This window comes from Lissotriton vulgaris, chromosome 11 (assembly GCF_964263255.1).
Source record: "Lissotriton vulgaris chromosome 11, aLisVul1.2, whole genome shotgun sequence".
Taxonomy (NCBI): domain Eukaryota; kingdom Metazoa; phylum Chordata; class Amphibia; order Caudata; family Salamandridae; genus Lissotriton; species Lissotriton vulgaris.
In genome coordinates this window covers 367330143-367344918 of record NC_141699.1, presented here as the reverse complement: position 1 = coordinate 367344918, position 14776 = coordinate 367330143, and the positions used below count along the sequence as shown (strand labels likewise).

Sequence of the window (14776 nt, the reverse complement as noted above, 5' to 3'; positions counted from 1 at the left end):
TGGCTCCTTGAATGATTCAAAAGGTGAGGTATTTGGGGGTATAAATAGTATTTGCTGCTGGTGACAATTAAGGTGAACTGAAAGAGCTATGTGTGGTGCCCAGTGCAGGAATGGCAGGGAGTGCTGTAGCTTGAGATCATTGTACATTTGCAGAGCTTCACCTAGCTTGAGTGCTAAAAACGCAGAAGAGGCTGCAGCTGGAGGGTGGGGTGAATTGGCAGAGGTGTGCTGAGTCTCAGCACTTACATAGCAAGTAGTGCTGCTGCACAGGACTGATGTGGATTAGCAGAGCTTTACATTACTCTCTGATATCAGAGGATGTTGGGTGACTGAGGTACTTTGTTAGAGCTATGCATGGTCATCAGTGTTGGAATAATGGTGTTACTGTAGGTTAGAAGTTACTTGTATTGGATGACACATGTGTGGATTCCAATACTAGACCATCAGTGGGCTACAGGTCAGGATGAAGGGACATCAACTGTGTCATTGGTGGTGCAATTATAGTGTGTGGGCAATGTTGCTGGTATTGAGTGCAGGCCCCACTTCCAGTACTGTCCGGTTCTCAGTGACAGAGGTAGCTGGGGACAACGGTGTAGCCTACATGGCTCTTTACCTCTCAAAGGCAGCAATGGCCCAGGCCTACCCTTGTACGGGTCACAGTAGTACTGTTGCAGGGAGCTAAGGCTTGTTTCTCCAACGACTGGCTTGTATCCGAAGGGCCGGTTATCCAGTAGTTTCAAGACTAATGGTGGGGTGTAAGCCTCTTCAACAGGTAGATACTGCGGAAAGAAAGAAACAAGTTACAAATGCCATGCAGATCACAGATGTAATTTAAGCACCACTAGAGAAACACAGGAAAGATAGCAAGCCAAACTCTAGTTCTGATCTATTGCAATTTGTGCATACTAAATTCACAGTGGGTCTAGTTTCAGGTATCTTAACAAACCATAGCTATTGTCCCCAAGTCTTAGCAGTCACAAACCAGCCTGTAAATAAGATGTATGTATTACATTTCTTCATAAACAGGGCATGAAGAAGGACCTTTCCTGAGATAAAAGTCTCTGGTCAGCCAGGCTTGAGCATAGAATTGATCAATTAAAACTTAGTTGGGGGTCCCTATAAGACTTATCACTTTCGAACAACATATGCTTTAATTTAGATCACCTCAACAAATAAGGCAAGATAAAGACTATGGGGACTATTCACAAACTGCATTTTGTAGCACATTCTGGAGTGCTACAGAATGTAATTCACAAACCTACATGTGCAGTTTACTCCTCCGCCTTGTCTATAACCATATGTGCAGAGATCACTGCCCGACTGTGGAGTCCCTACATATGTAGATATACATTTTAACAGCACATGTGGGAGTGACTCAGGAAAGAGGCTGGAAATGGTGAATACTTTCTACTAAAGGGGAAGGGATTAGGGAGGAGTTAGGGGATATGAAACGCCTAGGGAGGAGTTTGGGAAGGAACGTCAAACTGTTAAAAAAAGAGTAAGCTTATAGCTATTTACAAACTGCAGATCTATAGTCTTGGTCACTGGACTCATGCAATTTTTGATCTGACACATTTGCCACTTTATCCATCATTTGCTTCATAATCTGCAGATTTTTACCCCACAAAATGTGGCTTCTAGTTCAAATGATTCAAAAGTTACTAAATACGCAGCGGAATGTATAACTGCACAGTGGAGAGACTTATGCTAAGATTGACTGGTCAACTTTTTGTTGCTTATTGCTATATTTGGGTATTAAACTGGTACTAATGAGGTGCTCCCAATTCCCAGACAGTGCTTACAAGTGTAAAAAGTACAAAATAATGAAGTAATACTATTAAAAAAATGTGAAGCCTTACACCGCATAGTTTGCCTTTTCTTGCCGCCTAATTTACTCAACCCTGCCGTATAATTTGGACCTCTCCTGCTACATAATTCTAGTGGCCCTGTCTTTAGTTACTACATCCAAAAACACCCAAAATGGTAGTAAAGTTTTCCAGCTCTGAACAAGAGTAAGACTAGCACCACACAAGGCCAAGCACTGGCATTTTTCCACCCCTCCTGTAGAAAATAATGGAGTTAGGGGCTTAAATTAAAATCCCAGTAGCAAATAATGTTAAATTACCTTAAATTATCTAAAATAACTAAAAATATATATAAATAAAATGTAAAGATAAACAATATGTACAAATGTTACATATTTTTAAAGTAATTATAACATATTTTAGTATTCCTTTTACATGTTTAAATAATTTAAGGCAAAATGCTATTAAATCTACCTAACTTTTAAATATTTGCATTTATCACTGTTGGTAATTATTAATTTATAATAAATTATTTAACATTGTTTTCTGTTGGTCGGATTTTATTCAATAAGTACTTGAGCATTTTTTTTAATTAAATATATTTAAAACACTTTAATTTTTATTTAAAAATGTATTCAATATTGCTGTTGTTTTAGTCATACTTTTAAATATTGAAATACAAATATTTTATTGCAATTTATACAATACAAATATTTTTTTAATTTTGAAAAAATATTTAATTTACCCTAGGCATATTCTGTAGTCCGGCAGACATCGCCGTATGGTAAAGTGAATTAAAAAGTAAATATGTTCATGAAACTATGTATAGATATCTATATTAATTGTAGATCTAAATTTAAAATATTGGGAGACTCAGCAACTAAGAGGCTGTTTAATGTTTGTACATGGAGATTGGTGTGTTTCAAAACTTTTGCTATTGTTCCTTACAACCAAATTCATGACATGTATATTACAAGGATTATAACGCATACAACACATCTGGTAATAATGAATGATTGTTCTGAACTCCATCACATACCTCAGGATGAAACACCCAATTGTAGCCGGGCTGACAGCATCAGAAAGGAACACACACACACACCAAACCTGTTTACCCGTTCTTTTGAATAGGAATTATTTGAGGAAGAAGAGAGAGAGAGCTTACAGGCAAAGGATTAACATATTTGGTATGTCCAGTGAAGCTACTGTAGCATAGTACCACTTTCCACCTGATACTGGGCATGGTTTGTAATGGGGAGCAGATTAATTCACCTACAGCCCGCTCCCAGACTATTCCAGCCTTTGTCAAAATACTGGCACTCCATTTCATGCCATTGGATCTTTTCAGTGGTCATCTGACAATGTTGGCATCTTACAGACAAGCCAGTCCTGATGCCTGCATCAGGTTCCCAGATACATCACTAAAAGAGTGCAGCAGGTAATTGGCATGCCACACTCAAAGGTGGTAATGCAAAGGGAGGCAAGGGAATTTAACGCCTTTAACAACTTCCCTCGTGTGCTAAGTGCCATTGAGTGCACCCATGTGGCACCTTAGCCACCTCGCCACATAGAACAGCTCTTCTGACACAGACACTTTTGGCACTCCATCAACATGCAGGCTGTCTGCAATGCCAGGGGCACCTTCACTGAGCAACACAACATTTTCATTCTCATTATCCGACAGCCACATCTTACATGTCATTTGGTTGCTGGGGATTTCACTGACAAGTACCATCCTCTCAGACTGGGATGTTGGCCATGACCTTCAGGGACTCTGTATGAGTATGCAAGTGCAAAATCGGCTTGCCAACTCTTTTTTTCTTTTGAGTTGGTAACTAGGTTCCTGCATTAATGTTCATGGGCAGTCTGTTGTCAATGAATGGTGGCTATCGAACATGCGGTCTACACATACCATCCTGACACAAATCTATTTTTTTATTTTTATTTATTAGCATTTCAAAAAAAAGAAAACATACAGCGTATACCCTTGGGTTATATGCATATCACAACCAGTATACATATATATAAACCAATAGAATGCAAACGCTCCAGCAACATATCTCCATGTATGTTCAAGCCATTACAATAAATGAGAAACATCCCAACTCCCCCCAACCCTCCAACCTCCCCTACCCCATCTACCAGGCAATACGAGTATTTCAGAGCCCTCTCTCTAAGATGACTCTGTTATAACATGTGCTACATGACGGCTAGTTCTTACAGTGAGTATCGGCGTAGCAATACTAACAAAACAGCATTCAGGACCAACAGTGCAGAATTTTCCCAAACAATGACAGATCAAAGATAAGGTCTGCAGCGGCACTATGTATGAAGCCGCACCTCCCCAAATACATCAGGATGCGCTACCATGTATGTCATAGGGCTCCAGAAGCCTTTAGGGTGGGAAGCCTCAGGCAGCTCTTCTTCATATGCCTGCAACTGGTCCCTACAATAGGCCAGGTCAGTGAGCCACAATTTTATAGTAGGAGCAGACCGCGAACCCCATCTCTTCACCACCATCCGCTTTGCCATCAGTGTGGAGATCGCCACGAGGCATTAGCTGGCAGGCTTCAAACGGTTTACATATCCCAGAAGACATATCTCAGGTGAACAATCAACAAGCTCTAGTACCACTTCTGAAAGTATGCGAGCCACCTCTGCCCAGACTTTCCCACACATCCAAGCCACGTGAAAGAAATCTGCATCATTAACTCCACATCGCACATACTTTGCTGATTCTCTCAGACTATACCTATGAAGTTGTAAAGGCGAATAATATATTTGGTGCAGGAACTTAAAATTAATGATCCTGAGATTGCAATTGGCCGTTAGTCGACCTGTGAGTTGACAACACGCCGACCATACCTCCATCGGGATCGGACTACCTATCACGGTTTGCCAGCGTTGACGCGACTGATGATCCTCAAACTCTTGTTCTCTCTGGGAGGCATAGTAGAGTCTAGTAATAAGTCCCTTATGGCTCACCCCGCCAACATTACCTGTAACGCCGTAAGAGTCGTAGGCTCCTCCGGAAAGTTCGGGTATACGTCTAGTTCGGCCTGTCGAATGCGGACATACATGAATCTAAACATAAAGGATCTATTAACGTCCTTTTGGGCTGCTCCAAGAGTTTTGAAACAACCACCTTCATACAGGACGCCCATGCGAACTATACCGGCAGCTGAAAGCTCCTTCAATGCAGTGGGCTCCCTAGCAGCTGAAATTCCCGGATGAGAATCTATGGGCAGGAGGAGGGCATACAAATATGGAAGCTGAACTTTAGCAGCCAGAGCCCTCCATGCCCAGGACGTACACAATGAAGGGTTGATTTCCTGCCGAGGCCCACCGGTGCCACCCGATAAAACCATAGCCTGCACAGGAATGGGAAGAACAGCGTCAGCCTCAATAGCTACGTGCAGCTGAAAGCGCTGCGGAAAATGCCAATAATGAGCAAAATGCGCTTGTGCACAGAGGTAATATAAGCAAAGATCCGGAGCCTCAAAGCCACCCCAGTCAAAGGGCTGCACTAGAAGATCCCACCGACATCGTGATTGCTTACCCCCCCAGACAAACGTAAGTAGAGCCGACTGCAACGTTTGGAAAAAGGCCAGATTTAATTTAATTGGAATATTAATAAAGAAGTACAGCATTTTGGGCAGGAACACCATTTTCACGACAGCAATCCTATCCGCCAGCGACAGGGGGAGACGTGCCCACCTCTTCGTCTGCTCCGTTTTGCGCGTAATAGCACGGCCATAATTCTCTGCGACCACCACAGCTGGCTCTCTATGGATCATCACCCCTAGATACTTTACTGGCTCAGAAGTCCAGGACAGTGGGAAGTCCAGTTCAGCCTTCTTCGTGCGTTCTGTTAATGGAAAGACCACGGACTTGGACCAATTAATGCCCAAATTGGACATACTCCCTCAGTAGCGGCGAAAGATAGTTTGATGGCTCCCGGACATAAAGTAGCATATCGTCCGCATAAAGGGAGACTATTAATGGGCGTTGTTGGAATCGTAAAGCCGCGGCCAAATGCTTTTGGTGGAGCTTGCATGCCAGGGGTTCTATTATCAAGGAGAAGAGAATGGGAGACAGGGGCCAGCCCTGTCGAGTGCCCCTTTCTATAGAGAATAGGGACGAGTCCCTGCCATTGCCCCGACAATGATGGCGACAGGTCCGTTATAGAGAACTTGAATCCATTGGAGAAAGAAGGGGAGGAACCCCATTCTGCTCAGGACCGTGTACATATAGGACCAGTGCACGGAATCAAAGGCCTTTGCTGCGTCAAGTAACACAGCAACGGCTTGAAAGTCAGGTTCCAAAAAATGCAGCGTGGAAAATAATGTACGCAGATTATGCGTGGTGGATCTCTTCTTTGCGAAACCCGACTGGTCTGGCAAAACCAGCAGGGGCACCCGGGGTTGAAGTCTAGTGGCTATCATTTTTGCCAGTATTTTGGTGTCTATATTTATGACGGAGAGCGGTCTGTATGATCTGCACTGATTAGGGGGCTTGTCAGGCTTCAACAATGTGACCAGCAAGGCCTCACGGAGTGATGGCAGCAGAGTCCCGCCATCATACGCCTCCGCATAGACCTCCAACAACCACGGAGATAAGATTGTAGCGAATGTCTTATAAAATTCACTTGGCAGTCCATCTGGCCTGGCAGCTTTACACGTAGGCAAAGCCATTATAGCCTCCCGCACATCATCCTCCCCGAACGGCTGCACTAAATATTCACGATGTGCATTGGACAACCAACCCAGTGCCACATCGTTCAGGTAATCATGTGTTTCCTCTTCTGAAGGGGACTGCATAGATATCGGGATAAAATTTCAATCACAAAGCTCCTTCGTCGAGTGCCGGGTCATACCAGAGTCGTCAATAAGCGCATTTATGGGCTCTTGACTTCGGGCTCCCTCAGCTTCTGAGCGAGAGAACGGCTCGGCTGTCCACCTTCCCCATAATATTGCGCTATCCGATGCCTAGAGCAATGCCGCAGCTCCTGGTCTACAGTGTCATTGTGTTCAGTGACCAGTTCACGGATCTGCGCAAGTTTATCCGCCGTTGGATCGTCATCAAAGGCTCGCTCCAGGTCACTCATGTTGGCAGCCAACTTCCGTACCCGGCGCCTAATATCTTGCAGTACTCCCGTCTGCGCCCCTATGCACGCCCCTCTGATGGTGACCTTGAAGGGCTCCCATAGAACCCCGCACTATCCACCGTGCCCTCGTTCTCCTTAAAGTAGTTCCCAATCGCCTGCTCTATAGTGTGTTTAAACACAGGAGCTCTCAATTCAGACGACTGGAGCCGCCAGGCAAACTGGGGAGCTCTATAGTCAGGCAACGTCAACTCCATGATCACTGGAAAATGGTCGGAAAGTGTTCTGGCTAGGTGACAAACACTCTTAACCCAGTGACACACCTCACCTGAAATCAACCAGTAATCAGTGCGCGACCAGGAGCCATGCCCCATAGACACACATGTACTCTCACAAGCTTCCGGGTGGCGTGAGCGCCAAACATCCTGCACATGCCCAGCATCAGTCAGACCCAACAGCACCTCCGATGCTCTCTTCTGCCGGAACTCACCTGCGCCATGTCTATCCTTAAATGTGTCAAGGTACACATTAAAATCTCCTCCCCAGATAATTTCAGCAGGAGGAAACTGCATGATCCTTCGCCACACATCCAAGAAGAATGCTGGATCATCCACATTCGGCCCGTAGATGTTCACTAAAAGCACACTCTCACCCCCCAACCTACCATGCAGAATCACACACCGACCACTGTCGTCTGTTTCAGTTTTGATTTCGGTAAAGGGGACACTTTTCTTCACCAACGTGAACACACCTCTTGCATACGAAGAGTAGGAGGAGGAAGCCCGTACACTAGCCCATCGGGCCCCAACATTCCGTACTGATGCCGCAGTCAAATGCGTTTCCTGGAGGAAAGCGACACTCACGCCCATTCTATCCAAGCCTGCAAACACCATCCTTATCTTCTGCGGCGAATTCAAGCCGCAAACATTCCAAGTGGCAAATTTAATAGAGCTACCCTTTAACTGGTGGTAGGAAAGTCAAGCAGCAAACGTTATATGCAAAGCAAGGCGCCCTCAAATCACAGCCAACATTACACATCTTATCTGTATGCCTGGAAAAAAACAACAAACAGTCTCCCACCCCCAGTCCCAACCCTGCCCCCCCACCACCCACTTCAGCACCCCAACCATGCCAAGGCCATCCCCAATCCCAACCTAACCCTCCCCCCATAACAACAATGAGCAAGGTTTGGGGTACACCCATAAGAAGGGGGCACAGATGCACAACACTCCCGCATAGCAGCAGTTGACCGAGCAGTCAGTATGGAATCATCCCAGCTCTATGTGACCACCCCTGTATGTATCGGTGGGGTGGGATAAACCACCAGAAATCTAAGCAAAGGCAATGTCACAGGCCTAGGCGGTCATGAGTCACATGTAGGCATTAAGTATCAGAGTAATCACAAAAATAGGAAAGAGCAATGCAGGTAAAGCCCCCCATTAATAGCCAAATAGAAAAAACACATGTCTACCCGAACATTTCCAACATTTTTATACATGTGGAGACCCTCTCTCAGATAATCAGAAATACTTATAGGGCTTGTACGAAAAGGGAACATGAAATCTTAGAATGATAGATAGAATCGGGCATGCCTAGGAGCCCTCAGTGCAGCAGCTCCAATACGCACAGAGAAGAACCTTCAGCTCTCAGCATCCTCCTGTTCCTCCCCCCAGAGACTCCGAGGAGGCCCGCTTCTGCGCTTCAATTTTTTTGCATAGTCCATTGCAGCCTTAGGGGAGGAAAAAATCTTGTTGTCCGAAGCAGCACCAATGCGATGGCGGGCAGGGTATAGCATGACGTAGGGAACCTCTTCATTACGCAAAAACTGCTTCACAGTGCCGAACTCTCTCCACGTGGACTGGACTGCAACTGTGAAATCAGAGAAAAAAGCAAGCATGTTCCCTTGATGCACTATTGTCTCCTTATCTCTAGCCAGACGCAGGATTGTGTCTCTGTCCCGATAGTTCAACACCCTGGCTATTATGGGACGATGGGAGGGCTCCAGGAATAGGGCAAGCAGCCAGCGAGCGGTGGGCACGCTCCAGAATGAACATATTAGACAATTGTTCCGTGCCACAGATGTCTGTGATGAGGCGCTCCATGTAGGTCTCCATCCTGCCCACATTTGTGGATTCTGGCAATCCCGTAACGTGGATGTTATTGCGTCGGGACCGTGCTTCCAAGTCCTTGTTTTTCACCTTATCAGTAACAGTGGACAGGCCATCCTCTGCGGCAGAGACCCTCTGTTCCACTTCCACCATGCGTGCACTTTGTTTTTCTAGCTGTGAGGACAAGTGATCAAGTCTGTGGTTGATTGCTGCTATAGCGCCTTCTATTGATTGTAGAGTCCGCTGCATGGCAACTAACGTGGCCTACAGAATGGGGGACCCATGGGGCGCTGCGTCCGCCTCCGAATCTGAAGCGGCCCTCTGTGGGGTCTTAGGAGCACGTTTGGACTCAAAAGAGAGTTTAGGCTGTGATCTATCCGACCGACCCATGTTCACAGGCCTCGTCGCAGAAATCAAGACAGGGAATAAAGAAAAGCGGAAACCAGCAGCCACACACACTTGGGGCCATTCCGGACTGCACCCTACCGCCACTGATATGTGGGGACTGCGCAGCCTCACGCAGAACCCCAGCCGTCGCACAGCACCCTCAAAGAACTCTCCCACAGAGGCACAGCCACAGCAAGTACAGAACACGATGGGAGCCTCCCCAGGCCACACCAACAAACACTGCAGCCAGAGGTGTCTGATAAATCCAGCAGGCTGTTAGAAATGTCGCACTTCTCTTGGCAGCAGAAAAAAGATAAAGGCCTGAAGGGTGTAATGGTGATACGGGCTTAGATCATCACATTCAGTGCACATGTACAAGTGTTCCCCTGTCGGCATGCGCCAGTAGGTCATTAGGTTTGATGATTGCTTAAACTCCTCTTATCGATCACTACACGTAAATGGTTTTTATGCTGTGTGCATTCGCTGATGATCTATTAAGTTTGATGATGTTTCAAAGCTGCCCTCACAGTCACTGCACTTGTAATGGTGTTCACCTGTCGGTATTCACTTGTAGGTCCTTAAGTTTAACAATTGATTAAAACCCTCTTCCTCTTGATTTTTCTGCTGTGTGTAATCGCTTATGTTCAGCTAAGGTCGACGATATTCTCAAAACAGTTCTCACATTCACTGCACCTTAATGTACTTGGCACTGCCTGTTTTCGCTGGTGAAAGCCCCAGGCCAGGGGAGTAGCAGCAGAGGAAGAAGACAGCATCCACTGTAATCAGCCTTGCCACACACAACGATGGTCTGCCGCTGATGGCTCCACAAATGCAGTGCGCACCCCCCGGGCCAGAGCCCACGCGGCACAGCAGCACCCAGCAGCAGGGAGGCCTGGACCCCAGCAGGTCAGTCAAAATCTCGGGCTGCCTCGCCGAGATAGCAACAATACTCCCAGCACGCTATGTCTGCCGGAGGTCCCCGCAGGCCGCAGACCCTGCAAAACATCGGCCTCCCCACCGCCGCCACCTACAGCCCTGCACCGGACAAAGCAAGCCAGGCGCAGCCAGTCCCCGGCCCGAACCCACCTCCGCGGTCCAAACCAGGAGACAGGCCTACCCTCTGTATGTATAGGCATTTATATAGCGCACTACTTACCCGTAGGGTCCCAAGGCGCTTCGACCGCTGCGAAACCCTTCCTGGCTTCCCTGAGAGATTGTCCCTTAATGGGTATCTCCAGGGTGAGACCAGGCATCCCCGGCGGTCTGGTGGGGCCGTTAGTGAAGATGAGGCAAGGCCGTCCTCTGCTCTCGGGTCTGCCGCCTCTAACCAGTGAGCCACACTACTCTCACTGCGTCCTGTACCGTCGGGCACCGTTGTCCGGGAGCAATGGGGGCCTCACTCCTCTGCCACTCGTCTCTGCTTCCTGCTGCAGGCCTCCATGCTGACTCCGTCCCTGCAGTCCAGGGGGGCCGCTACACGTCTCCGCAAGACCGGGAGGGCTCCAGGCACGCCTCCCGTATTAGCCACCACTCGTCAGCAGTCACCACCACCGTGGCGGTATCCTCCGACACACTGGAGGCCGCACTCACCACGGCCAGGTCGGGAAGGCTCCAGGCACGCCTCCCGCTTCCTCTGCCGTAGGACCGCAGTTGTTTCAGGAGTCACAGCGCCCTCCTATTTCAGTGGGGCTGCGCCGATATTCAAATGCCAGCAGTTAGCACCGCAGTCACAGCACCCCCCGATACCCGGAGAGGGCCGCGCAGACCACGCGCCGATCCACCGCAGCTCCGCTGCCTCGCGGCCTACAAGAGCCCATCGGCCGCCATATGCAGGCCCCGCCACGAGTCAGGCAAGAAACCTCAAATCACTGCAAAAGGCGGGTGGCAGGCACCGTAAATTATCTCAAGAGGCACAGGAGCCAGTCGGGAAGGCACACCAGGCACTTAGAGACTTCAGTAGCACAGGATGTAGCATATATTGGTTGACCCCAGGACACCCCCACGCCGCGAGGCTCGACAGCTGTGAGCGCGTCTCTACCCCGGCGCCACCGGTTCGCCCCTGGCCTCGGTGCCCCCTCGCTGCTGCTCGTTTTTCTACTCCGCTGTTGCCCTCATTTTCGTGCTTTCTTCGTGACTGTACTTTCTCTTTTTCTGGTAAAGTGATATTGTGCTTATTTGTTCTGGTAAAGTGATATTGTGCTTATTTGTTAGTATTGTACCCTCTGGTGTGCCCCCCCCGCTCCTCGCTTCCCGCCGCTGCTCCCTCACGGCGCCGCCCCCTTTTTCTCTTCTGTACCCAGACCCCGCTCCCGCCTTCCAGCTGCTCCTCCCTCCCACTTGGCCTCATATAGAGCCCGCGTAGCGCAGGCTAGTGTGACCTGACCCCAGGACACCCCCACGCCGCACGGCTCGCCAGCTGTGAGCGCGCCTCTACCCCGGCGCCACAGGTTCGCCCCTGGCCTCGGTACCCCCTCGCTGCTGCTCGTTTTTCTACTTCGCTGTTGCCCTCATTTTCGTGCTTTCTTCGTGACTGTACTTTCTGTTTTTCTGGTAAAGTAATATTGTGCTTATTTGTTCTGGTAAAGTGATATTGTGCTTATTTGTTAGTATTGTACCCTCTGGTGTGCCCCCCCCCGCTCCCCACTTCCCGCCGCTGCTCCTTCGCGGCCCGCCCCCTTTTTCTCTTCTGTACCCCCGCCCCGCTCCTGCCTCCCAGCTGCTCCTCCCTCCCACTTGGCCTCATATAGAGCACTGAGGCATCATGAAAGGAACAGGGGGGAGCATATGAGTGATGCCCTTCAAGAACCTATTTACAATCGGGGACTTGAATAAAGAAGGCTGATCAGGTAGCCTTAAGAAGGCAGAGAGGGCAGAAAGGTAGCCCTTGATAGTGCCCAGAGCAGAGCCCTGCTGAGCAAGAGAAAGAAGGGAGAGGAGAACCTAAGAAAGAGGCGCCTTGCCACAAATTTGTTCCACCTGCAGGCATATACCGACTTTGTGGAGGGACGCCTGGCTGCCAGAATCACATTACAAACTTCAGGAGGCAAGTCAAATGGCCTCAACTGTCGCCGCTCAATCTCCAAGCATGGAGGTGGAGACTGGACAGGTTCGGGTGGAGGACCGTCTCCTGCTGCGACAGAACATCCTCCTGAAGAGGCAGATGAATCGGGGATCAACTGACATGCTGAGTAGCTTGGGATACCAGTACCTTCGTGCCCAGTCCGGAGCCCAAGGATGACTTTAGGCCCGATCACACTTGATCTTCTTCAGCACTGTGCAGAAGTGGTATAGGCGGAAAGGCGTACAACAGACCCCAGCTCCACTCGCGACGAAAAGCATCTCCGAGCGAGTGCCGCCTTGGAAATTCCAACACGCAGAACTGATGACATTGCGCGTTCTCTTTGGTAGCGAATATATTTAACAAAGGCTCTCCCCATCGCTTAAAGAGGCCTTGCGCCTCACCCGAGCTCAGACGCCATTTGTGATCCATCATGCACCGTCGGCTGAGTTCGTCCGCCCTGGGGTTCAGAGAACCTGCCAGGTGTTGAACCACCAGGGTCACGCCCTGATGCTCCAGCCACTGCCAGAGACGCAGAGCCTCCTGGAATAGGGTCCACGACCCCACCCCACCCTGTTTGTTGCAGTACCACATGGCGGTGGTGTTGTCCGTGAACACCTGCACTGCACTCCCCTGGACAGAGGGGAGGAATGCCTTCAGTGCAAGACGAATCGCCCGCAGCTCCAGATGGTTGATGTGGAGCCGGGACTCCGCCGGAGACCAGAGACCTCTGATCTCGCCTCTCCCATGTGGCCCCTCTAGCCCTGGAAGGACGTGTCCGTCACAACTACGTGCTCCGGTTGGGGTAGGGAGAGGGATCTGCCGCTGACCCAATCGCGGTCAGTGAGCCACCACTGCAACTGTCTTGCAGTGCCCTCCGAGATCAAGACATGGTCGGACAAGTTGCCCTGATGCTGGGCCTACTGAAACTTCAGATCCCACTGCAGGGCCCGCATCCGCCACCGGGTGTGATGCACCAGAAGGATGCAGGAGGCCATCAGACCCAGAAGCCGCAGCGTCAACCTGACCGAGACTCGGGATAATGGCTGAAAGATCGGAATCAGAGCCTGAATATCCCAAACCCGCTGTTCGGGAGGATAAACCCAAAACTGCGCGAGTCTAGAACCGCTCCGATGAAGAGGAGCTTCTGAGAGGGACACAGGTGTGACTTCGGCACATTGATGGAGAACCCCAGCAGGTGCAGGAGGTCGGCCGTAGTCTGGAGGTGGCTGACGACTGTGTGGGGCGAGCCCGCCTTCAACAACCAGTCGTCGAGGTAGGGGAAGACTGAAACCCCTAACCTGCGCAGATGAGCTGCGACCACCGCCATCACTTTCGTGAAGTTCAAGTTCAAGTTCAGGAATTTGTATAGCGCACTACTCACCCAGAGGGTCTCAAGGCGCTTGGGGAGGGGGATCATTATCTATCAAAAAGCCAGGTTTTAAGTTATTTTCTGAAGGAGATGTGGTTTTGTGTGAGGCGGAGTTGAGTGGGCAGTGAGTTCCAGGTCTTGGCCGCCAAGTAGGAGAAGGATCTACCTCCCATGGTGGATCTTTGGATACGCGGGACTGCGGCGAGGCCTTGATTGGAGGATCTTAGTTGGCGAGTGGGTGTATAGAAGGATAGTCGAGTGTTGAGGCATTCGGGTCCTAGTTTGTAGAGGGCCTTGTGTGCGTGGGTGAGGAGACGGAAAGTTATTCTCTTGTTGACGGGAAGCCAGTGGAGGTCTTTCAGGTGGCCGGTAATGTGATCTTGGCGAGGGATGTCCAAAATGAGTCTCGCCGATGCGTTTTGGATGCGTTGGAGTTTTTTCTGTAGTTTGGCTGAAATTCCGGCGTAGAGGGTGTTTCCGTACTCTAGCCGACTCGTAACCAGTGCGTGGGTGACAGTCTTTCTTGTCTCGGTGGGGATCCAGTGGAAGATTTTTTTGAGCATACGAAGTACGTTGAAGCAGGAGGATGAGACGGCGTTGACTTGTCTGGTCATCGAGAGGGAGGAGTCTAGGATGAAGCCTAGGTTGCGTGCGTGGTCTGTGGGTATGGGTGCAGAGCCCAGATCCGAAGGCCACCATGAATCGTCCCAGGCAGAGGGGGATGATCCTAGGATGAGCACTTCCGTTTTGTCTGAGTTAAGTTTTAGGCGGCTGTTTTTCATCCATATGGCTACATCTTTCATGCCTTCGTGGAGATTGGTTTTGGCGGTGTTGGGGTCATTGGTGAGGGAAAGGATCAGCTGGGTGTCGTCCGCGTAGGAGATGATGTTGAGGTTGTGTTGGCGCGCGATGGAAGCGAGTGGACTCATGTAGACGTTGAAA

General features: G+C 49.4%; 1 protein-coding gene across 1 annotated transcript in view; it reads right to left on the bottom strand.

Moving 5' to 3' along the window:
• Positions 1–14776, bottom strand: part of LOC147679786 (myoferlin-like) — a 3853508-nt gene that overhangs the window by 1901485 nt on the left and 1937247 nt on the right. The window contains exon 14 of the mRNA XM_086943347.1: positions 614–779. Within this exon, the coding sequence (XP_086799473.1) occupies positions 614–779 (166 nt within the window). The remainder of the gene's footprint in view (positions 1–613; positions 780–14776) is intronic.